This window comes from Pagrus pagrus (genome assembly GCF_965226575.1).
Source record: "Pagrus pagrus genome assembly, chromosome: 10".
NCBI classification, from domain to species: Eukaryota; Metazoa; Chordata; class Actinopteri; order Spariformes; family Sparidae; genus Pagrus; species Pagrus pagrus.
This window is the reverse complement of record NC_140194.1, coordinates 12,290,274-12,316,174: the sequence shown is the minus strand read 5'-3', so window position 1 is coordinate 12,316,174 and position 25,901 is coordinate 12,290,274. Positions and strand designations below refer to the sequence as shown.

At 40.4% G+C, this 25,901-nt stretch overlaps 1 protein-coding gene across 5 annotated transcripts; it reads left to right on the top strand.

Moving 5' to 3' along the window:
- The first annotated feature begins 391 nt into the window (after nucleotides 1–391).
- myrf (myelin regulatory factor) lies at nucleotides 392–25,802 on the top strand. Of its 5 annotated transcripts, none has more exons than XM_084364542.1 (27): nucleotides 393–1,026; nucleotides 10,982–11,072; nucleotides 11,205–11,495; nucleotides 11,995–12,056; nucleotides 13,246–13,468; nucleotides 13,581–13,660; nucleotides 13,840–13,954; nucleotides 15,228–15,423; nucleotides 15,511–15,587; nucleotides 17,136–17,246; nucleotides 17,338–17,443; nucleotides 18,833–19,033; nucleotides 19,292–19,400; nucleotides 19,580–19,689; nucleotides 19,774–19,934; nucleotides 20,116–20,188; nucleotides 20,294–20,376; nucleotides 20,481–20,549; nucleotides 20,649–20,732; nucleotides 20,932–20,999; nucleotides 21,094–21,168; nucleotides 21,246–21,476; nucleotides 21,635–21,737; nucleotides 21,979–22,041; nucleotides 22,511–22,616; nucleotides 22,751–22,825; nucleotides 22,957–25,802. In XM_084364542.1, exons 1-27 carry the CDS (start codon nucleotides 981–983, stop codon nucleotides 23,035–23,037), a joined length of 3,090 nt encoding a protein of 1,029 aa, XP_084220668.1. In that variant the 5' UTR covers nucleotides 393–980; the 3' UTR covers nucleotides 23,038–25,802. The 5 variants fall into 5 exon arrangements, with proteins under 5 accessions (XP_084220669.1, XP_084220668.1, XP_084220667.1 ...); XM_084364541.1 differs by having other exon boundaries at nucleotides 13,581–13,681; nucleotides 17,338–17,428; XM_084364540.1 differs by having other exon boundaries at nucleotides 13,581–13,681.
- The last annotated feature ends 99 nt before the right edge of the window (nucleotides 25,803–25,901 follow it).

Below are 25,901 nucleotides of genomic sequence, written 5' to 3'. Positions count from 1 at the left end.
TTAATGTCAAAAAGTTGTTTAAAAAGGCCCCTCACAACTTGCCAGAGCCAAAAATGATGCCTAAAAAGTTCTTGATGTGTCCATCCAATAGTCCATAACACAAATAAATTGGATTTACTAACATAGATGACAATGAAAAGCAGGAAATGATCATTCTCGAGAAGCTGAAACCAGTAAAGTTTTGGCATTTCTGCTTGAAAAATGCCTCGATTGATGAATCGATCATCGAAGCAGTGGCCGGTGAATTTTCTTTCCGCAACTAATCAATCGACTAATTGTCGCAGCAGCCCCTTTGTGAAGTAAAGCGTATTGTTAAGAAATGAAATGAAAGATAAGGTGAGTGCAAACCACCTCTTGAGAACAGACGCACGCATCTTTGCGGTCACTTTTCTTTGTTGCGGGGACATTTGCAGCAGCCTGGCGCACATCCCTCACCTGCCTCAGCTCCTCTCCTCCGACTCTGAGCTGCTGCACACATCCTGTCTGAGAGGGAGAGGCGAAGGAGGAAGAGAGCCAACAGAAGCGACCTGGGAGTCAAGTTTAGCCAACTTTTACGCACAGAGACTTGCATTTTCCCAACGATATCCAGTTTTTACGCACGATGATGGTATTTGCTGCTAAAGTGAGGAAACGCTTATTATGAAGCTCGTTTCAGCCGAAGTGAAAATGCGCCTGAAGAGAAGTTATTTGTTGGTCTTGGATGGATTTTTATTGGCACCTTAATTAAAAAAAAGTTTTAAAGTTATAGCCTTTACTGCGGCGTCATCGGAGGCGTTTGGCTGAGGGACGTCAATCCAGTGCCAAGTTGTTGAACAGGGGGAAGAAGTTCTCCGCGTGAAGCTTTGGATGAACTGAAAACAAGAAAAACGAAGAAGTTCATCTGGTTTCCGTGATGTCCATGTGAAGGTTTCCCCGATCCGAATTGATTTCGTTCGGACGAGGGGAGACTTTAATGGATTTTTTATGTGGGACCCGCTAGGATGGACGTGGTAGATGAAACAGAAGCGTTACAGAGATTTTTTGAAGGTAAGAATCCATCATTATCATCTATAACATGAGTCTGCGTATTAATAGAGTTCAGTATTATAATCCAATGTAAGAAAATGTGATTTTTGTTAAATTTACAACCATTTTTGACTTCTAAATAATTGTTTCACTGAAAAAAAGTAAAAACAAAATGTGTTTATATCTTCTGTCAGTTCTAGTTTGAACTTGTATTGAGTGCACAGTCTGGTTTAAACTATTATAATGCACCGCACATGACAGGTGGTTAACAACAGTGATATATGCAAGTGATCTTATAGGTGAAGTTTTCCCAAACACCAAAGTCTGTTTTCCTCCCGTCTTAAAAAACTTCAAAATGCAAGAAGACAGGAGGGTTAACTGGTGCGGGGAGCAAAAGTGCTGCTGATGGGGAACAGATCAAGTTAAACGGGGAATCCTGAGGAGAAGAAAAAAACGAGGTGGAGGAGGGTGGGGTTGAGGGTTAGATGGGTGTAGGAATTCAAGTCAAGATAAATGGTGTGTTTTGCAAGGACACTGTGGCACAATGTGTGCGTTAGAGACAGACATGAGCAATGTGATTGTAACCAGGGTTATTGATGATCATCAGATCATGTGAACACACATGTATAGAACCAAAGTCAGTTTAGAAAAGTGGCAATTTAACAGCTTGATAAAGATGTGACTTTAAATCTTTTTCCTCACATATACAAAGAGTTTGATGTTTTCTCTCATGCTGCCTCCTTGATTTACCAAACATTTTAGTACGTCTCAGTCGACTTTATCACTGTCACAATTTAAGAATCCATCATGTCCCTGTAGTAAATTGAATTTATCACAAACAAGGCCGTCACGTTTAGCCACATTTGTCTGAAGAATTTCTCACTACGCTTTGTGATTTCCACTTTGCCACAGATCTGTGTCTCTCTAATAGTTTTTCCTCAAAGAAACTTAAAGTCAAACGTTCGGAGAAGTCAAGTGCACATAATAACATATTCTGTGGTTTTATGTATAATAAGTTGTCTGCAGAGAGACTTAACACTTGATTATAGTATACACAGAGTGTTGACTTGAATATACACAACCATCCATGACTGTCAGAGGTTCCTCTCCATCCTGACAGGAATTTAGTGTGTTTACATTCTTGCTTTGGGAGTTAGAGAGATGTTCTCTCTTTGGCTTTATTTCAGCCACTTTTGCTTGGACTAAAATGTCAACCTGTCCATGAGAAGTATAGAGTAGGTGCCGCCTCAGATGCTTATTTCCCTATTTTACTTTCTCTTTCTCTGGTGGTATCATTATTTCTCTCTCAGATCGTGGATTCAGGCCTTCAGGCATCAATCTTGAATTTGAATTGGTGACAAAAAGTATCATCAACAAGTTTTTAATTTGATTTATTATATAATAAATCATCTTTCTCTTAATCCTACCTGAAAGAGAAAGACACTCACACTGAGCACTTTAATGGATTTCGGCTCTGATAAACTGTGTTTTAATCGGATTAGTGATATATGTATACATTCACACTAATGCACAGTGTGCATTCCTGGCATAGCCTCGGTGGCTGTTAAAACACAATGAGGTGAGACTGGTGTTTCTCCTGGAGCATTCGGCTCCTGCTCTCTCTGACTCCATTAGAGTGACAGTGAGCAGACGGGGTGAGGAGGTGAGATACTGCAGACTCAGGGTGGAGAGGGACCGGCCTGTTGAGAGAAACCCAGCTAAACCACCAACCCCCTCAAAACTTGACCTTCTCCTCCTCTGTGACTCACTTAGACAACAAACAGCCACTCACAGAGCCGTGTTCGCACATTTATTGCTGTTGTGTGACTCCAAGTAATGCCCCCTCCTGGGTCAACCAAACACTTGATTAAATGGTAATCCACAGTTTCTGTGTTAGACTTTCAGGATGTCCTGAGTACAAAACGTATTGAGATTGAGACGTTCACGTGCAATGCTTTGGAGATAAGAGAAATGGTCATGCAGAGAAATTGTTTTTGCCACTGCCGAGAACGAGGATCCAGCAGACGACTGCATATAAAAACTAGAATAAGAGTACAGCTACGGTAGCAGCTTTGTAAGGCTGTGCACAGCCGCACTTCGAGCCGAATACTGACGTAAGAAATAAGGCTGCAACTGAGTTATTTTCACTTTCAGTTAAACTGCCAGCAATTTCCTTCAGTTAATTGTTTAGTCTTTTAAATATCCAAAAAGAGTGAAAAATGTCCATCATAGTTTCCTTAAGTGACAGCTTCAAACGTCTAGTTTTGTCCAACCAAGAATCCAAAACTCAAAGAGACACATTTTACAGCCCCAGAGGACAATGAAACCAGCACATCCTCACAACTGAGGAGCTGGAAGGGATGTATTGTATTGTTGGCAATTTTGCTTCATAACTTTTCTACAAAAAACTATAAATAAAATAGTTGTAGATACATTTCCTGTAGATTGATAACTTAATTATTCAGCAGTAGTCAGAATGTTAACATGCTTACAATGACTGGGGCCTCTTTTAAAAAACTATATGAAAACTATATATATAATCAATTTTGGATTATTACTTTAATAAGTTTACATGGTTGTAGTGCTCAAAAAACAAATCCGTTTTCTCATACTGTCCAGTGCTGCAGCTCTGTAATCCCCTCTGTCTGAAACGCTTTATTGTAGCTCCTTTCTCTTTAAGGCCCGCCTCCTGAATACCCAGTCTCCTCTGATTGGCCAGCTCACACATGCCTGAGCCGGCATCGCTCACCGTGTCTCCAGTTGGCTCTTTTGTGTTTTGAGCTTCTAGTTAGCTTCACTTCTACTGTAAATATAGGCATAAATTATGCAAATGTACGACACAGTGATAGAGTTTAATGTCAAGAAGTCACAGATCAAGAACAGTGTTTTCTGTGGGAAAGAGGAGATCCTGTTGGTGCAGACTTTGACCTTTTCAACTTTCAAGACCTTTTACATACACAAGAACATAAAGATCACACTGAAAGAACGGGGAAAAACATAATAGGTATTCTTTAGGTATGACTTATGCAGAAAAACATGTACAAGCAGTTATGAAATGGAAATTATCTTTTCTCTAAGCGACTTGATGCAAGTGATTTTTCTGCTGGCTATGTACATTAGGGGTATTGCAGTTTGGGACGTATACTGTATGTGTTCAAGCCTTTTGTGAACTTGAGCATGAGTTTTATGAACAATGTTCAGCGGTGACACACTCCAAAGACACACGCTGTGAGTTTGGATAAAATGTGTTGTCTGGCTTCAATCTCCTCCACCACTGCCATGATCTTGTCCTCCAAAACATGTGATTTTCTCTTTTGGTCCATGACTTTTCTGACTGAACCCTCGTTTGTGCTAAGGGGAAATATACCTTTATCATGGCAGACTTTGACTTGACAGGGTAGAAAAAGCACAAGTAGAAATTATATCATTAATAACGGCTAAATTACACTTAATAAATGGAGCCATTGTTAACTTTATTGACCACACCTGTGCTTTTCCAAGCCAAAAATTCTGCTGTGTAAAAGGTCTAATGCCATCAATTAAAGTTGAAATAAAATTTATTCATTCACATTTTCACCTTAACCATCTTAGTCTGGTGATGAATTTGTTCTTAGTCATTTTGCCTCATTGCTCGGGTAACTATATCAAAATTCCCATTAAATCCCGCTGTACTCCCACAGCAGTTGTGAATCATGGACGCGGAGGCCGTCGTCCATCTTGGAAAACCTGTGTGAAGCAAGTTTGGATGGTTCTTCTGATTTATAGGTTTAGCGGTGAACTGCAGTGAGAGGAATGTATTGTTTTTGGGCAGCGAGGCTTACACCGCTTACAGAGTAGGTTTTATTTTTCATTGTTGGCTCATTCACATCAATAATGACTGCCAACTGAGTAATCCTCATCCAGGGAGTGTTTATGTGTGCTTGAACTGGACTTCATGAGATTGATTTACTTGTTTCGGTTCATGTTTGTGTGCGTGTAACACCTTAAAGAGAGATGTTCTGTATAAAAAGTTGAGAATAGCTTTGTCTGGTTAAAAACGCTTTTTCTTCTTCTCTCTACTTCCTCATGTTGCTTGATTCTTATTTCTGTTCTTCATTTTGCCTCTTTTTCCTCTGTACCTTCTTCTTTTTCCTCCTCAGCATCTTCTTCATCTCCACTCATTGTCTCTCTTTCAGCGTCTGTAAGTGTCTAGCCTCGAATTCAATCTCTCATTCGGAGTGTCTGGTTTTTTCTCCGACCTCTCTCCGTGTCCCGGTCCCAGCCCTGTCACTCCTGTAATCTCCTGAGCCAGGTCCGCCGGTGCGACCAGTGCTTGTGTGCGACAAGGGCTGTGTGTGGTAGCCTGGTACAGCCCTTTCTCATGACTGGGAAATAATCCTCATTATAACACTCTGAAGCCTTTCTCACACACACACTCACTGAAAAATGCACGCGCACACATACACACACACACACACACATCTGTTACCCTGATCTGCGTCTCTCAGGTCTGCAGAAGAAAAGTCTTTCAGCCCCGAGTAGGGAAACATGTGAAAAATAGAGGGGAATTGTTCTTCTCATCTTCTGTTTCAGGTGCTTTCATCTCAAGGACGTCAACATGCTTTGGCTACGCGCAGGTACTCTGCCGCTCTGTCCGCTCCGCTTCTCTTTAGATGTGATTTATCAGTCCCTACCTGATGAGGGGCTTTCTATTCGTATTCACCTCTTGATCAATGTCTGTGTCGTAGTGATGCTATTCACTCTTTTACCAATAACCGAAGATCTGTTACTCTCAGGCTACATGTCTAGAGTAGATCTGACACGTTTCCTTTCATTTACTGCTTGTGTCCGTTTGTGTAAGTGTGTGATATTGTTTGCTGTAGGCGCAAACCCTGTGCAGCATCTTGTAGAACAGCTAAGAGATTGTTTGCTCGTGTACATTGATTATGGTGACATTACTTAGATCCGTCAGGTTGTTTTAATTGATTTCTGAGTCAGGGTGAACAGAGAACATCATTTAAATCAGACTTATTTGGAACTGATCTCCAAAAGTGCATCCAAATATAGAATGGCATGTTTTGATACTTTGATTAAACTGAAATCAGTTTTAAAGTTTGTTTTTATCGTTCGTTCAGAGTGTAAACTGTTGTTATATTTCTTAGAAAGTGTATTCACAGTCTGTACAATGTGTGTATATGTCGTGGGTGTACAGTCGTGTTCACTGAAGTCTAAGTGTTTGATAATCAGACGGACTTTGTTCCTCCTCTCAAAGTGTTTAATAATTAACACACAGTTGTGAGTTCCGACAAAGCATGGGAAAAATCTGTTTAAAATCAGCGTTTTACAGGCTTTTATGTTCTGTCAGACATGTTTTCTTGACTCTCAGCGGCCTTAATAATAGTTTATACTACTCCAAAAAGAAGAAAATTACATTACATGCTATCATTTTTAAAAGAAAGTGTAAAGGAAAGGAAAAGCTGTGCATTTGATTGACTGATATAAATCAAACCATGTGTAATTGGCACTCACACACTCGGTCCTCTGTTTGTGTTCATTTTAGATTATTACTCCGCTGACAACCCAGGCATTGAAATGGTGGCATAACACATACACATGCACAAACAAACAATCACACAGACACATGCACGCGTATGCTTACACACACACGCACACACACACACTCCTCTCTCAGCCGCTAATCTCTCAAAAGGCCAGTCTGTATCGAAGTTGGCCTGACAATCATTTCACTGTTCCTTGTTAGACACAGCTGGACAGAGAAACACACAGAGGGCAGAGAAACTTACACATCCAGTTCACAGCGATTTAAACTTTTAAGTGATTTTAAAGTTACTTCTTTTTTTCCTATTTTATCCACACAATAATAGCCTTTAATGGCAGTGTAACCTATAACTTTCCTTTAACTGTTGAGGCAAAGACTGTTGTTTGTAGATTGTTACAAAGTTGGTGAAAGTTCCAGAAAAGAGGCAACAAACGTGTTGTATTTGTTCTTAGTGAACATGTTCATCAGCTGCTAAGTTATGAGAGACGTAGAGCAAATGTAACGCAAACAGGGTGTCTCGTTGGGGTCGTAGTGCTTGAGTCTCTGGCAACAATATTAATGCCTCGGCTATGTACAGTAGAGTACCTAATTATGGTTTGTGTAGCAGTTTATTTGGATGATTTACATCTGAAACATTTATTTTATTAAGTGCTAACTAATTAAAGATGCTATAACCAATATTTTTGCTATGACAATGTATAAAATGACAATGTGCAGGGGGTCACTCGGAGTGATAAAGCTTAATGAACCAATTTTCCGAAACTGATGAAAAAAATCTGCTACACCGGCTCTGACGTAGCGTCTGTATAGTCACCGCTCTGAGGTCTCACTCAACGTACTGGCCACAACACTACCTGATTAGTTAAACATCACAAGTAATAGCCTAGCAATGCTAAATAATCTGAAATTACAAAGAAACTCGTACTAAAGTCATCAAATAAATGTAGTGGAGTAGTATGAAGTAGCAGAAAATGGGATTACTCAAGGAAAGTATCATAAAAGCATAGCATTGATGCCAAAATTTTAATTTTCACCTCTAATATCGCTTACAAATATTGGCGATCCAATGGGTATCCACATTGTCCTGAAACCAAAGAAGCCACAGAGAATTCAAACCTTATTCTACTTTACAGAGCTTTATTGTGAGTTTCAGCTCATTGTTCAGTTGTCCGCACAACTTCAGCGTAAACCTTACTGTTCTGGTTCACTCTAACCGCTCTCACAGTGTCGCTCTTGGCCGCAGCACACAGCTTTTTTCTTCCTTCATTCAGCACTTCTTCAACAGCAGACAGACAGTTAGCAACTAGCTGGTGAGTATTTTAGAGCATATAGCAACTGAAGAGTCAGGAGCAGGTGGAGACCAAAATCATATATTAGTATGTGTGTTACATAATACTTATAATAATGCTGCTCAGTAACTGCTGGATGTGCAAATAAGATACTTTTTGCTAACAAGTCAGTATCGTGTCCTCAACTTGTTTTCCGCTGCCCCAAGTGGCCAACAATGTTATTGCAGGTTCATGTAATTTAAGTGATTGCTTTAAATGTTTCCTGTAGTGTACTCATGTTAGTGTATTTATTTGCCAACAATCATAAGTCACACATTTGGCACTCTATTTTAAGCTTTTATTTAATGTACAGTGCCCAGTTAAAAGGTAAAAAACAGCTTTACCTAAAGAAATATTGAATGGAAACAATCAGGTCTTGGGAGCGGACTTGATTTCGATGCAGGTCTTGAGTTTTTGCCACTCTGTGCCTTTAACTTCTTACACAATATGTCTTGATTACAGCCCTGTCTCACACTCTCTCCTCAGTTTTCCTTGTAGGTTTTTTCGATTTCCATTTCCATTCCATCCTTGGACATCAAACTTGTGTTCTGCCTTTCTTGCCCCCGCTCTCCTCACCCTCCATCTATCCACCCTCCCCTCTCCGCCCATCTCTATTTTTCGTTATCAGGCCTGCCAGCTTAAATTTACTGCCTCTTTGGGTGGGGTGCACATCTGGATCTTATTTTACGGGGAACCATCCTGCTTCTCTCCCCGTGCACTGGCACGTATTAAGAGACATCAACCATCTGTTTCTATCCAGCGAAGAGCGCCAGTCAGTGTAAACATGCTAGTTTTCTCAAGAAACATGGAAACATGAGGATGTTTTATGTCAACAAACAGAATGTGGGTTGTTCTTGATTTGATTGTTTGTAGACAAGTGGTTTGAGTTGAAAGTTTAAAGATGCTTATATGTCAGCTCTGCATTTGGATGGGACAAAGCAATGTGCCAAGGCAGCGGAGAGAAACTGTGATAACTGTGACAATGATACTTATTAGTGACGTTTCTGTCGGGTTCCTGATGAAGGCTAAAGCGTTAGTGGACGCACAAAAAGAGGGAAAAGGAGATTTTTTTTCCAATACTAACACAAAAATTCCTCACATTCCCAACTGAGTAGCTGCTTAATCTATTGGAGAGAGTGTGTGTGTGTGAGAAGGAGAGAGAAAAAAATAAAAGGAGTAAGTCCGTGGTTGCCTGCCCACCCACTGTATACCAGGTCCTTACGCTCTGCCTCACCCCCTCCCCATCCTGCTCCCCCTCTCTTCTCTCACACCCAGCATCGGCACATTGGGACAAATAGTGACAGCATTAATGAAAATAAATCACTCTGGGTCATTTAACAGCTGAGCAAGTTGCTTGTGTACTATATATGTGAAGTGATGTAACTTTTCTAAATATACGCATAAGAAAGTGCTTGGTCTACATGTTGGTGTTTTAAAGATTAAGTGGGGTCATGTGTTTGGGATTTGTGAGGCTTTTGGCTATCAAAGGAGGAAAGTGACCCTTGGGGTGAAGTAAGGCGAGCTTTAGGGAATTATAAAATTACTTATGCTATAGCATTATGTAAAACTATTTTAAATCATGCCTCACACAATGAGAAGAAGCAAACTTATTTGATTAAGGTCAGCCATTGATGCAGGAAGGCGGCTTGCTGAGCACCGCCTAAAAAAAACTTGCACAATCCACTTGCACAGTGTAGTGTGACGTATATCCGCTTTACAAACTGAACGTCATTTTGCTTCTGGTGCCAACTCTACAGTATACTTAGCTTTTTCATCTGCAACTTACTATAAGTGCTTCACTTTTCACAGCTCCCCCTGTATAAATTGTTGATAGTTAACTTTTGATCATTTTTATAATCACGTAGGTGCTTTTAACTAGCGAGGTTAGCCTGTCAGCAGACATACAGAAGCTGGCCGCTAAAACGAAGAAAGACTTTCGTAGTTTAAATATAGCAGGACACATCAAATTTAAATCTCTTTTAAAGCTTTACTGCTCACTTGCAAAAAAGACAGTGTACGTCAGTCACTAACATTTTTGGCAGCTCTTCCAAGCACAGAGTGTAAAAAAGAGCCATATCAACCCAACGTTAGCGCGAGGCTCGCTAACGTCGCTAACGGTTATCCATATATCTATATCTACACACGACAATGAACAGCAAGCTATCAACAATATATACAAAGCGAACTGTAAAAGTTGAAGTATTTTAACTAAGCTACGGAAGAAAAAGCACTGAGATAACTATATTGATTGATAAAAAATAAAAAGCTCATCCACAAGATATAAACACTTTCTTTCTTAAACTCAGCGTATAACATTTTCAGACTTTACAAGAAGGTCCAAATAATCAAGAAATTGTCATAGAAAGCATTTCATGAGGTTGATTAAGTTCATCCTAACTCAACAACTCACTAAACTGAACGATTTTATGAGGGAGTCTGGGGGATTTCTGCTGTTATTGACTGTTTGGTACACTGGTGTTCACATTTGCGTTTTGAAATTGTTATAAATTGTTGTTAATAGCTGTTGGTAAGAGTTATCTTTCAAATTAATGAAGAAATCATGAATGTCGCACAGCATTTACAATGATGTCATTATATAAACTGACCAATCAGATGATGTAGTCAGTTTACATTAACTCTGATTTAGGTATTTACTGGATGTGTTCCAGTCTATATGTGTAAGCAGTGGGAGGCTGAATCATCAGCATGTGATCTGTAATGATGACTACTAACACATATTTAGACTGTTGGTCACTCTTGTAATATTAATCTTTAAATCCACAGAAAAGCGAATCAGAGCTCTTTTTACATGATCTCGATTGCATGTTTGACAAAATATTGTGAAATTGGCTGATACAGTCTGTAATCGAGTTCTTTGAAATACACAGAAAAAGCTATGAATGATAAAAGAGACCTTTATATGTCATTAGATAAATCTCCTGAGAAAGTGTTACAACATAAGCTTTGGCTGTCATGGCAGCGTGTGTGTGTGTGTGTGTGTGTGTGTGTGTGTGTGTGTGTATGTGTAGAGTTGCTGAAAGATCCCTGTTGCTAATTCCCAGATGCTCTCCATCTCCCCTCTGTGTTCGCAACCCTCCCTTCACCACAGGTCATGATATTACCAGCTCTCTGGAGCCAGCCAACATCGACACCAGTATCCTGGAAGAGTACATCAGCAAGGAGGACGATAGCACTGACATGTCAGTAGGGACTCCAAACCGACCCGGCGACGTCAAAACAACACGCACCAACCGAATCAGATCATGTTGTTACAAAGGAATTTGTTTCTGATAAGGCTAATCCCTTTTTTTTTTCCTTCCTCTTTCACCCAGCTGTTTCTCAGAGGTCCACAGCGCCCCAAATTACTCATCTCCCCAGGCAGGAGTGTCCTCCGCTGGGGGGTTGGTGTGTGGTGTGAGTCCCCCTATTCCACTGCGCCAAGGAGCCCCTCTACCTGGGCAACCTAACTGTCAGAACGCCTACCCCCCAGGTCCATCCCTGGGCCTCCGACACAGCTACTCCTGCCTGGGTCAGCAGCAGCAACACCAGCAGCAGCAACAGCAGCAGCAGCAGCAACAGCAGGCTCACATCAAGCCTGAGCACAGGGGCCACTACGCTCCGGGGTGAGCACAACACCTCAGGGGGGAGATGGATGGAGGAATTATAGCATGAGTTGGTTACTCAGGAATGTTCAAGAAATGCTTACATTTTTAACGTGAACGCAGGGAGAAGTTGCAGCAGATGACCCAGTATTTTGTCTTAAAGCATGCAGCGAAACCAGACACACACCCTACTACAGGTCATTCATGCAATCAATACTTGATTAAGCTTCATTTGTACAAATAAAGCACCAGCTCCTCAAGAGGGGGAGGGAGGCTGATAACAGACAGAGAGAGAGAGTCAAATTACATCCTGACGCACACAATCTTGTGTAAAGAGCGCTTACTCTGATCCCAGTTTCTCCCTTTAATATAATGGCAGTTCAGAAAATAAGAATATACCAGGAAGGGCTTGCCAACTTCAAGCATGGTAGTTTTTTTTAAGAATTAAGGTATTTCAATCCTTAAAAAGTCATATGTGGCTGTTTTTGTGAATGTAACATCTACCACCGTCTGTTTTTAGGACACTACCTGAGTCCCCCCCAGACTCCAGCTCAGAGCCGTACTCTCCTCAGCAGGTGAATGGTAAGTAACATGTCGTTTTTTCCTTTCCCTCCAAAAAAAGATTGTGACAGAGAGACCACACAACAGACAGAAATGGTACTTTTTATTCTGTAAACTGAATCAAAGGAAGCCAGTGAAGTATCCAAGGTGTATGTGGGTCACAGCCACCTCTCTGCTTAAGTCGATATCTGTTACTCATCACTTTATTGTTTTTGAGCATGAAGACAGAAGGGAAATCCAGTTCATGTGCAAACCAATCAATATGTGTCCGTCATTTGTTAATCAACAGTTTACATGAATTGATTTTAGTGACAAAATGTAATGTTTGGAAGCTCTATAAGCTTTAATTTCAAGTTTATGTTTGGCTTGTTTCAAGTTAAACACCAGCAATCCTCAAAGTCATTTTGCACCTCTTGCCGTTCAACACACCTGTGTTGGTCTCACCTATTAGTAAAAAGGTGTGGAGTAGTGTTATCTGATGGGCGTCCCTCCAGTTCTCCAGTTTGAAACAATGGAAAGTACCTTAAGCCAAGGTTGGAGAGAAACTGAATAAGCTGCCATGTGAAATGAGGACAGGAGAAAAAGCTGCATTCTGTGTGTTTATATACATACATACATATATATATATATATTTATTGTATAATTATGTAAACATAGTCAATGTTTAGCTGTTCGCCTCACTTTACTTTGTCAGTTCACTCTAACCGCTCTCATAGCATCATTTTCTGCCACAGCAGGCAGCTGTTTTTATTAAAGGGGCACTACATCGTTTCTGGGAAGACATTCAAACTCTGAATTTTTGTATTCAGAATATTATTCAGGTAATTATAAAAACTTAGATTTTTTTTGTTCCATAATTGAATAAACAAGCTGTTCTCAGAGGAAAATAAGGTCCCCAGAACACTATTTGAAGCTCGAAAGGTGGCAGGGTCCGCCACATATAAACAAAGTTAAACAAGAAGAAACTGTGTTGTCCTTTAATGCCAGTTTGTTTATTCAGTTTATTCAGTCATGAAAACGCTCAGCACTCCAACAACAGCACTTATAACTAGAGACTAGGGGCTGAACATAACGTAGCATTTAGCAGCTGAAGAGTCAAATATTTTTCACTCAGGAGCCGGTGGAGACCAAAAACAGAGCTAAAACAGAGAGTGTTACATTCACTAACCCTCACGTAAACATTATGCTCCTTCCTCGTTGTGTCTCTTAGATCCTCACATGATCAGGACCATGACACCAGAGAACATGTGTCACATGACTCCGACGCCACCCCTCCCGCCACACGGGCACTATCCCAGCATGCATCGGGACATGTACCTGAAGCCTGAGCCCATGATATCACAGTATCCTATTGGTCCGGCCACAAGCGGAAGTGGAGACATGCAGCAGACGCAGATGCTCCATCAGCTGCTGCAGCATCCTCAAGGACAGGAGTGAGTCAGGGAGCGAGGGTCGTGCTGTCCAGTTTGTGTGGAGCACAGGGAATGATGGGAAGGATTAGTAACGTGAACAACTTTTGACATTTGTTTCCATTTCCTCACACAGCGGCATCCCCGTTCACCAGGCCAAGAAGAGGAAGCACTCCGACTCACCCAACAGCACCCTCAATTCCCAAATCCTCACAGGTATCATCAAACAAGAACCAGGTAGGCAGGCATCTTTCTCCTCTTTCTCGCCTCCTCTACCTCACGCTCACCTGCTCTTAACCCTAACAAAGATAAAGACTTTTACAGAACAGTTGCAAACATTCTCAGCCTTCTTCTATCTTGTTTTAATTCATTTTGTTTCGATCTTTTTGCCACAGGTTTAATGCAGGATGCGGACAACGCCTACCTGGACCCAAACTATCAGTGCATCAAGTGGCAACCTCACCAGCAGAACAAGTGGACGCCACTGTATGACGTCAACTGCAAAGAGCTGTGGGTGGATTTTTCTTTTTGACACATCTGCACATCTTGAGGTCTTTATTTGGGGGAAAAAAAGGTCTGAAAGCACTCTGCCGAGTCAGTGAAAGATGTTATAATTGGTTAAATAAATAATAAGAATACAGCGGGAGTGGCAAAGGACTAGCAGGGTTTCAGAGGTCTACAAATTCCTCAGAGGTGAGTTGTGCGGGGGAGTGAAAGTGTGCAGGGTTTCGGCTTAGAAAGACAACGTGAGGAGGGGGAAAGGGAGAAATTAGTGTACACCTACTTTTACTTTTGCAATGCCAAAATAGAAAGAAGAATCGATAGGGAGGAGGGTTAAAATGAACTCACAAGACCTATCAGATATGTTATCAAAACCACCTGGTCGCACATCACAGCTTTTAGCGCAACACAGGGTTTTAATTTGTCTTGAATTCGATTTATTAAAGGGGATTTACAGCATTTTTTAAACCTGGGCCGTATGTTTACATATTTCGGTGTATAAATGAGACAAAACTCACAAAATGGTTTTGGTTTAGTTTCAATTGAATTTGAATGAAGTTTGTTTTATGATAATTCATGTTTATGTAAATGGAGTCTGGTGGCTTTGGTGAGAATAATATCGTGGCTGCTTCTGGTTATACAAAAAGGATTTTATCTCTAACAAAAGTACAGATCCTTTCCCTGGTGTTTTCGGACACTAACAATAACAATCTTAGCCTGCCAGTGGCAAAAACAAATACTGTTAGTGGCCTTACTTTGACGGTTCAAGGATTACGTTGCAACCATTGCATCCCGTGTTGCAGCTGCCAGCCGAGGTGATCTACTGGACCAATTTGAATTATTTTTTAAACAATTAGTCTTTTACAGACCAAAATACGTAAACATAAGGAGCAGGTTTGAAAATACTGGAAGTCCCGTTTAAGTCTTTCAGTCAATCTGAGCCCTCAGGGTTGTGTATGGCGCCAGGACGAGGCCCAGGGGCCTGTGCATGGGACTCTACATTTACATAAAAACGTCCTTAATTTTATGTCAGCATCACAGGAGAATAACACAGCTCTCAGGTTTATCCTCTCTATATCAGAGTCAGTTACATAATCTCCATCCACATGTGTACTTCTATGACCACTTTATACCTAAAAAACATGTGGAACCCCCTGTTACAGGGTCAAGAGTCTCCCCCTGCTGATAAAAATGGCAAAACTCTCTTTCCACTTTTCTTACAACAAACGTGAGCTTCCTGTTCACGTCATTCACATGTCACAATCTCTCTCCCTGTCTTCAGTCCGATGCCGACCTACCGGGTTGACGCTGACAAGGGCTTCAACTTCTCCTTGGCTGATGACGCTTTCGTTTGCCAAAAGAAGAACCACTTCCAGGTCACAGTGTACGTCGGCATGCTGGGAGATCCCAAGTACATCAAGACGAGCGAAGGCCTGCAGCCCATCGACTGCTTCTATCTCAAACTCAATGGAGTAAAGGTGAGTGAAGGCACAATATGGACCATGACACATAACTGTTAGTTTTCAAGTGTATTAAGTGTGTTTTATTTCTCTCCTTGTTGCTAGGTGGAGGCCATGAATCAGTCTATCAGTGTGGAGCAGTCACAGTCAGACCGCAGCAAGAGACCCTTTAAGCCAGTACTGTGAGTCTGAGACTTTAAAGAAAAAGTTATTCTTATCACTTATCACTGCAGCTGACATCACCATGAAACATCCCCAGTTGATTACATAAGGGAAAAAAATTGTTTAGTATTACAAGTTTTTGAAATTGTATGTCTTGATATGCAAGTGAAGCATCATTGAATTGAATATGAACAAATTAGCACCAGAACAGAAATCTGAACACTGGAAAAAGCCGGTTCAAAACTTTTTTTGTTGACATGTAAGGTTTGAACAATGGGAATTTTGGATTTCTTCCTTTGTAACTGCGTAAATTAGAAAATCCTGTCAAGAGTCGCTAAAAACTACCTTTTTAAGAATTTTTGCCATGATTTTAGGAATAAAATATGACTTAAATCAGGCTTTGAATGACATATGAACAAAGCCCTTTGTAAAAACCGTGGAAAGGAATACAACTGTAAAGTTTGGTGTATGTAAGTGCCACTGAAGTTGATATTTCTGGGTATAACAAAAAAGCCTTTAAAGATATGTATTGTAAAATTTCAAACATTTTTAGATAAAAAATAGTGAATAGAATAAAAGTGTTACAAAAGATATCACCGTGAAACCTCCCCAATTGATTATCTACCTTCAGACAATTCTTGTTTGCATGAAGTTCTCTGATATTTTATGTTTAAATATGCAAATTAAGCAATATAATCAATATTTGCTTTAATGTCCAGAACAGAAATCTGAACTAAAATTATCACCTTAGTGTGTATTTGGGGCTTTTTTGTGTTATGGAAGCAAAATATCCCAAAATCTCAAAACTGACCAGTGCATGAGAAACCATGTTTCACCTGTAATTTCTCCCATTTAAAGCAATAGTCAGGTGTTGATATGCACATTAAAGCTGTTTTTGCTCTCTGTAATTATTTCTCCTGTTCATACTGGTCATTAAAAGGTCCCTGCTTAGCCTACAGCATTTTCAGTGCAAGTGATGGGGTATAAAAGAAAGTACAAAGACCACATCCTGTACAAGGGAACATGGGACATCACAACAGCATACAACCAACCAAAAAGAAAAATGTATCTGTTCATAAAAGAATCAATGGTAACATAATAAAGTGCTGCTGAGCAGTGCAGTCACCGTTTTAGAGCAAATTAAGTACTTTTATTACACTTGGAACAGAGGAAAATTTAAAACTGTTGCTCTTTGCCCCGGGAAGCCTGTATGTCCGACAGATGGGAGAAAGACAAATTCCTCCAAGAGTGGATGTTCAGAGCTGGCCAACATCGACCCTGCCTTCTGCAGAATTTTTCTGTTGTAAATATCTGCCAAGGAAAGCTGCCGCGTGCCAGTTATTTGCTGGCTATTTCAACAATATTGGGAAGGCGATTTTTGTAAAAGTGAAAGTGCATTGGGAAGGCATCTTTAATGGCCAGTATAAACCGGAGGAATGATTACAGCAATCAAAAACTGTTTCATTTGACTTGAAAATGACTTGAAAAGTTGTGAGCCAGTCCTATAACTGAAGCAGAGACAGTAAAAAAAAAATTGCATCATATAGTTCTGATTTTGTTTCTGCCAGGGTCACCCTGCCCTCAGAGCAGGTCACAAAGGTCACAGTGGGGCGGCTCCACTTCAGCGAGACCACAGCAAATAACATGAGGAAGAAAGGCAAACCGAACCCTGACCAGAGGTGAAAGACATCACATGTAAACACGTGATTCCCTATGAGCCAATCGAAGCTACAGTAGTCACATCTGCTCCTGATGTTTGTGTCCTGACAGGTATTTCATGCTGGTGGTGGCGCTGCACGCTCAGTCCCACAGTCAGAGTTACACTGTGGCTGCTCAGGCGTCTGAGAGGATCATCGTCAGGGTAACGTCTGGCCATGTCTGTCTGCCTCCTACAACAATCATATCCCTTGTGAATGTGGCACCTTTCTCTTGCACATACCTCTCTGCACTTTAACATCACTGTGTAGATCTCAACATCTTCTCCATTGTCCGTCTTTCCATTCTGCGTGGCTGTGATCACACATACTGTATACTCACACTGTACACAGTTTTGGAGAGTTCAAATTGAGAAACAAAGTGTGTTGTCACTGTCCTGTGAAACCCATTTGTCTTCAAAATGTCAACCTTTCATGAGCTAATAAAAAACTGTTTTCAGCTTTGTGGTAATGCAGTTTTCACACAGTTCAATTGTTTTTTAAATTATTTTTTTTAACTTGAAAATTAAGAGGTTTTGTTCAACTCATAAATGGAGAAACATGGTTTTCAGTGGACAGTGATGGTATTGTACTTACTCCAGATGTGTAAACTATGTAATTACAATGTATATTTAAGTACCTAAGCTTAACAAGTATTAGAACTATTTGAATGCAGCATAATCATGTACTTGTTTCTAACCAATGTGCTTACAGGAGGACATAATTTAGTAAATAACTTTGTTTATTTAGTAAATTTAGACTATGACTAAGCTATAAGGTCGAATGAAAAGTGAGTTCTTTAAATTGCGTTGAAGGAATAGTTCCACATTCTGGGAAAATGTTGCTTTCTTGCCTCATGTCTATATGGTAAGTATCTAGCTGTAACCAGCAGATGGTTAGCTTAGCTTAGCATTAAAGGAGACATGTTATGCCTATTTTCAGGTTCATAATATTATTTTGGGTTAGTAATAGAATTGAATAGAATCAATTCTTAAGTGCCAAACTAGCCGCTACACATTAATTACACATTAAAGGCGAGAATACTGATGAGGCGTTTCAGGAGCAGTGTTTCCTGTGGGAGAGAGGAGCTTCTGTTGGAGCTGACTTTGACCTCTTTAACTTTCAATATCTTTTACATGCACAAGAACATATATAGCACACCAAAGGAAAGGGGGAAAAAATATATTATATGTCTCCTGTAAGACTGGACACAGGAGGAAACAGCTAACCTGTCTCTGTGCAACAAAACTACACAAAAACCGCCTATCAGGCTCGTAACAAACCCTGAAACGTAAAAATGAGAAACTGTAGTTGCCTTATTGGGGGTTATGTTCCAGTTCCTTTTTTAAATGGTAGCACTTCCTAGAGTCTCCACTAGTTGTTTGGCAACCTTGTGTTAATTATCAAAAACAAAAAGAGTGGTATCAATCTTCTGATTTAAACACTCAACTAGAAAGTAAATATTTTCCAAAATGTTGAACTATTCCTTTAAAATTATTGCAGTCATTCTTTTAGCCAATCTTTCAGAAACATCTGAACATTGTCTGTGCACCTTTGTCTCTCTGTTACAGGCATCCAACCCAGGCCAGTTTGAAAGTGACAACGAGGTGCTGTGGCAGCGAGGTCAGCTGCCAGACTCAGTGTACCACCACGGGAGAGTCGGCATCAACACCGACCGGCCGGACGAGGCCCTCGTTGTCCATGGCAACGTGAAGGTCATGGGCTCCCTGGTACACCCGTCTGACATCAGGGCAAAAGAAAATGTCCAGGAGGTCAGGATGACACTCAGTGTGTATCTATATGGGTGTGTGTTTGTGTGTGTGTGTTTCCAAACTGTCAGTGTGTGTCAGTGTGTACCTCATGTGCTCGTCACCATGAATCATGTCATCAAAATGTCCGTGCTGACTGCGCAGTTCAACTCTGACTTTTGTCTTTTCATTGTACTTGACCCAAGCACTCTCATCTGCAACATGAGCATCGTGTTTTCATACCATCTGCATGGACGTCATTGTCACTCTGTCTGTGTGTAGGTCGACACCACAGACAATTTGAAACGGATCTCTCAGATGAGGCTGGTCCATTATCAATACAAGCCTGAGTTTGCTGCCACCGTGGGCATAGAGACCACTGCAGAGACCGGTAACGACTTCATGAATAACAAAATGTTTGCCCCAGTCATCTCATGTCTTTGTACACTGTACATCATCTTATCATCTTAATGTCTTAATATTTGACCTGTCTCTTGCTGTTTGTGCATTGTTGTGTTTCCTGGATCTGCTTTTGCTGCTCTTCATCACTTCAACACTGTCCTCCTGCAGGAGTGATCGCTCAAGAGGTTCAGCAGATCTTGCCTGAAGCAGTGAAGGAGGGGGGCGATGTGGTGTGCGCCAACGGAGAAACTATCCCCAACTTGTTAGTCGTCAACAAGGTAATGAACGCACATAAACATACAGCGAGCACACACACACATTACTTCCATACACACTAAGAGCCTTCCCCTCTGATTTTAAAGGAACGTATCTTCATGGAGAACGTGGGAGCGGTGAAGGAGCTGTGTAAGCTGACGGACAACCTGGAGACTCGTATAGACGAACTGGAGCGCTGGAGCCGCAAACTGGCCAAGCTGCGTCGTCTTGACAGCATGAAGAGCACCGTGAGTGGAGGCACAGTCAGGTGAGAAATCACTTCAGATATCGGCAATACATGTATATATGTGACAGGTGACAATGGAGACAGAGCTGCAAGAAAAGAAAAAACCCAAAACACTTTTTCATTTAAAAAAAGACGGCTCCAAAAGCATTATGGGTTTCTCCAAAGAATTAATAAAATACTTTTCTCTTTCTTGTCCATGCAGCCAATCAGGGAGTTACTTTAGCAGAACAGGAAGTGGCCCACTCAAGAAGAAGACAGTCAAACCTGGGAGCAAGGTCTGTGGTGATAATGACTAAAGAATTTAGTCTTTAACTGTGTTATAAGTGAACAGCAGGATTTGCAGCTTTTTATGAGTGTTTGTTGTTTTGTGTTAATGGCAGAGTCCAGTCCCAGATCCAGGCTGCATCAGCCAGAGGTTCATGCAGGGAACCATCCTCGCTCTGGTCGTTGTCATGGCCTTCAGGTTAGACTGAGCCAAATGTGTTCGGAGAGCGAGTGGTGTGTAAACAAAAAATCTGTAAAGTAGTGACATGATGATAATATATATTTCTTTATTCCCCATGACAGTGTCATTTCCATGTCCGTCCTTTATGTGTTGACCCTTCACCACAGAGGAGACGTCACAGAGAAGGATGGGTATGTGCTTCTGTGGGATACAAACACATTATAGTGAAATAAATCATTTCCCACTCTTCATTAATGTCTTTCTATATAATCTGTTCCTGCTTTCTGTAGCCATGTTCCTTCCTGTGTTCTCTACATCTCTTGGATGCCCATCTTCACTGCCACTGTAACTTTCTGTCCACCTGTCTGCCCGTGGTACGCTCTCAGCACCTTTCCTCTCATTTTACGTTCTTTTTCTGAGCTACTCTTTCAGTCTTATCTTTGATTGCTTAGTTGGGTGTTTCTTTTGTCCTGTCTGAAAGGAGATCATGAGTCACATATTTAAAATTTATTGAGTTCTAAATGAATTATAAGCATGCTGGTGACCTCCTGTACTGCCATCTGACTGGTGCAGGTCCAGAGCTGCGCTGGGATCCTCACGCAAGAGTGCATACACTCCACCGTCCACCACACCTGCACCAGGTGAGCTGAGAGCCAAACTAAGTGACAGACCGATAAACTATGTAGGTCGTTTAATGATTTGAGTGAATCAATATTTCTCTCACAAATATTTCAGCTTGCTGTTCAACTACCACCATAAACAACCAATCAGCTACAGTGTTGACACTGAGTAACAACCAATCCACAGCAGGTAAGTGAGCAAATACAAGATGTCTTCCTGAAGTAAACATGTGTCTTCGGTGTAGCTTAATTATCTTCCTTCTCTAGATTTAGGCATCCTGGTTCCCACATCGAGCACTATTATTAAGAAGGCCAAGTCCAGAATAATCGACAAGGACAGTCGCGGAAGAAACCGTCTGAGTCACACCTCAGCACCTTTGTACTTTGCCAAGTCTAAAAGGCCAGCGCCCACCGACCCGGATGGAGTGGGAACTGCCAACCGTCTGCCCGGGGGTCAGCAGACGGTGTCACGCAGACAACGCAGCCTACACACAAAGGGTAAATCTACAAACACATGCCCTGACTCAGCACTTTCTTCACACACATAATATGAAGTATGCAAACACAGGAAAACCGTTTGTTTAACAACCGCAAACAAATCTTATCTACATACAGTACAGTGGAATGCTATGGTGCTCATAGTGCAGCTTTTCTAGCTCTTGCAGGAGGAAGGTCAGCTCCCCCTCTGACTAGTCTACATATCGTGGAGACAAACCAGGAGATCACAGCACAGAGTTGCGCAACACCCGAGAGCTGCAGGTACACACTGAAATCTTGCACTATTGTACTGATGGATGGGGTTGAGATCTGATGACTGTGAAGGCCATAGCATATGATTCACATAGTTTTAAAAGACGACAAACTGTTCAGTTACACGCCACTCTATGTATAGAAGCATCTGAATTTTATACGTTTCTCCACTCATTTTTTCAAGTTACTTGTCTGCACATTTCTATATTGTCTCTGTATATCTAATGCTTTTTTTCTCTGTGAACCCTAGTTACACAGTATCACTCCACGGAAAGAGAAATTCCTCCATGTCACAAATCACTTTGCACATGACGTGAGTATACAAACATTGCACTATGTACAATACTGCACGCATGCCATGGTAGCGCTTTATTTTAGGGGTCTGTAAATTCCTAGTAATTCAGTTTTTCCGTAAAGATACTTGAAATTTTGGCACTTCCTATACATTACAATAGAGATGGGTTTAAATAAAGACAAAAGGCAATCCAAAATAACATTAAAAATAAGACATTAGAAAATGTTAAAATTGCTTTTAAAAGACAATAAAAAACAAAAAGCAAAAGAAGCAAATTAATTGTGATGTGAAGTCTATCTCTGTGTTCTCTACACGTTCCGAATTACATAGTTACTTCCTGTTAACTTTCAAGAAAGGAATATGTTCAGAGAGAACTGATCAATAAATCAAAGCATTACCCATACAAGTAAAAAATAACATTTCAGCTGTATTTACATATGAGAGTCTAAGGGCTACAGAGACATACAGCATACTTAATTGATTGCAGGTCCACGAACAGCGTGTGGGTACGACAATGTGGAGCCACCAAGGGACGTTTATGCCCCAACCACACAGAGACTGAGTTTTATGGTGAACAGAGTACATCAACAAAGGTACATAATGATATACTGAATCATGATCTGTCATATTATTTAAACATATTGTCTTCTTTTATGCCGTTTTTGTATGTGAAACTAGCATTATTAGTTATCCCTGACTCATTATATTCTTTGTGCTTCTCTCTAAGGGGACTCATCACCTGTGGTCAGTACCTGTGTTGTCTTTCCAGGACATCACCTATCACTTCCGTGTCTCCCTCTCTGTGAGTAAACCTGGCCTCTAAAATATGAGTGGCTTTCGCACGCTGTAGACTTGATTCCTCTGTGTGTCATTGTGCTCTTAGTTTGAGTAATGAATTGATGATTTTTATCTCCACGTGCTTGTCATCGACAGAGTGAAGTGAGCTGTGCCACTGAAGGAGAAACCTCATCATACTCTGACTACCATTTCCTCATTCAAAGCAGCTGCGTGTGAGAAGGAAGACGGTGTCTCCCAGTGCCTTTACAGTACGCCACGTTTTTCCTGTGTGGTTCCATTTGTACGCTGTTGTGATGGGATCGGGTTTGTCTCATTATTGTACATTATTTTTAAAGATATTCATACAGAACAAACTATATTCCACTGTCCCCTCTGTATTCTCCTCCATGTATATGCATTAAGACATCCCTTTTTGCTGTGATCACTGGAATTTGAAACACTGTTTAAGTTCTTTGTTGTCTATCACTGAAAATGTTTTAGATCACTGTAATTGACAAGTGAGTTGTGTCACTGTTAACTGCTATTGTGTAAGTAACATTCATACCTTTATAGCTTGCTTTATTACTTATCACTATGTCTTCCATACTTATTATAAGCCATAATTACTTTTTTAGCAGAATTCAAGTCCAGGCTGATACTAGATGACATTACACGCGTTTTGTTTTTGTTTTGTTTTTTAATACAATGAATCTGTATGTACACTGAAACCAGTTTCAACTGAAAACAAAACCACGTCTCAGTAGTTTTATACACTGGAGAGAAGATCATTGGCTTCTGCTGCTGAAGGCCTCAGTGAATGGTTGCAACTCGCACTGGAAATATACCTCAGTAGTGCACACTGGCAAATCCTGGGTCTCTACAGTGAAGCATTGTGTTTGAGGCTGCTGCAGTCGACTTGACTGTCTGCTGTCTGTCTCCTCATGCAGCATCTGACTAAACACTGTACAGAGCAGAGAATACTCTGCAGGATTCCTAACTCAATTGTAAAAGAAACTTCAAATTGTTATATTAAATGTTTATGCATATGCATACTATTACACAGAAACCCTCATTATCGTTTACCCAAAAATGAAAATTCGGCCATTATTTACTCACCCCATGAACATGGAAAGTCCACAAAACATTTCCAGAGCTTCACAGTACGACAGCTTTGCAGCATTTTCCTAAACAGCTGAAGTACATGGTGACTTGTTTTAAAACGTAAAGAAAAAAACAACTGACAATAACATAAAATGGCTTCACACAGCTTGTCAGGTGTAATCCAAGTCTCCCGAAGCCCCAATCTCCCGAATTGATTTGAAAAGGCATTATTTACACCTTCGATTCGCTGTCGTGCTCGTCCACCCACTTCAGACGGGGTGTCCGCTAATGCTTTTAGCGTAGCCGCTAAAGTGAAGATTTCTGCTTTAAAAGGGTATGAATAATGTCTTTTCAAGCCAATTTTGGATCTTGGGGCTTCAGGAGACTTGGATTATGGTGGACAAACGGTATGGATCCAATATGTTTTTGCTTTTATGATGTTTTTCTAAGTTTTAAAACAAGTCCCTATCTATTTCAATTATTAAAAAGAATGCTATGCCGTTTTGCTGTGAAACTCACAAAATGTGTTGTGGACTACAAATCTTTACCCGTCATTCCATCGGGGTGGGAATGAGAAGATAATGACTCAATTTTCAATTTGGGGGGAATTTATCCTTTAAAAATGGGCATACATTTAATGAGTCATGCTTGTTTCAGCAGATTTGCTGGATGACATGTGATAAGACTGGACAAGTAAACAAATCACTGGAAATGAACATGTCGAAACACTGACAGCTCTAGCATCTGATAATGGTGCCAACACTGACAATATTTCAAGAAACACTGGAATAGCTTACACTGTATTTTGCTAACTGGACAGAATGCTGGTAAGGCAATAAGCAGCACATATCATGTCAGGTGCATCCCCAATCATTTCTCTAAAGTGATACATCTCAGCTTGGATGCAATTTAAACACTGATTCAGCTTTGGAAATTCCACTTTAATGGCTCGATCATGAAGCTGAGAAGGAGTTGCATTTGTTAATGAACACTCTAGAGACAAAAAGGATATTATACACTGGACTCTCTCATGTATTTCTCTGGATGTTTTTAAATACTTTTCCTGTGCCTATACAATTAAAGATATGCAGTGATAACACTTTTAATGTAACTGAGTTGTATAACGTTTTCTATTATCCTTTTCCTGTTTTAAAAGGCATTATCATGTTTCTCTCACCATCTTGCTTTTGTTGAAATTTGTTTTTAAATCCATATTCCATATGTGTCTGTGTCCAGAAAGAAAAACACAATAGTGTATCTCAAATGTAAAATCAATATTAAATAGGAAAAACAGCCATCAGACAAAAATGTATGGAATTTATCATGATATGAAGACACTGTACAATACTTTCGGTATAACTGTATGACTTCAGTGGGTATAGTAGACTATTTTAGCTTATTTATAATGCACCAGCTAGCATAATGAAACCACTGTAGCACTTTTTGCACTGTATATATGAACTGCTTTTACTCTATCCAGTGCACCAGACTGTTTTCATATACTCTGGTAGAACTGCATTGCATGTAACTGTATAGCTTCATTTTGTTACTACCAATGCTCCTTTTTATCTGATGTGTTTTATCTTTTACTTTTTGTTTTTATAGTTGAAATTGTTGGTTGTTGTTTTATCAGTAATATATTAACTTTTTTTGTAGCTAATGGGGCCCAGACATGATTGATAAGCATTGAAAACACACAAACACATACATTTCTGATTTGCCTAAAGCACAATTTGTTAAGAGGAAAATTACATAACACTGAAACTCTTTGAGGATTTTAATATCACTACTTTATCCTTTTAGCCCATTTTATCATTACATTTTCAGAGCGTTTTGTCAAAAAAAAAAAATGCTGTAATACTATGAATGCATGTGGTAAATAAATTTGTGATTGAATTTTACTGTTGTGTTTGATTGTCCAACTGCTTTATAGGCTGATAATAAAACGTCCATTGTGTCCAATAGATGGCAGCCACACATTTATGAACTGTCTTCAAGGG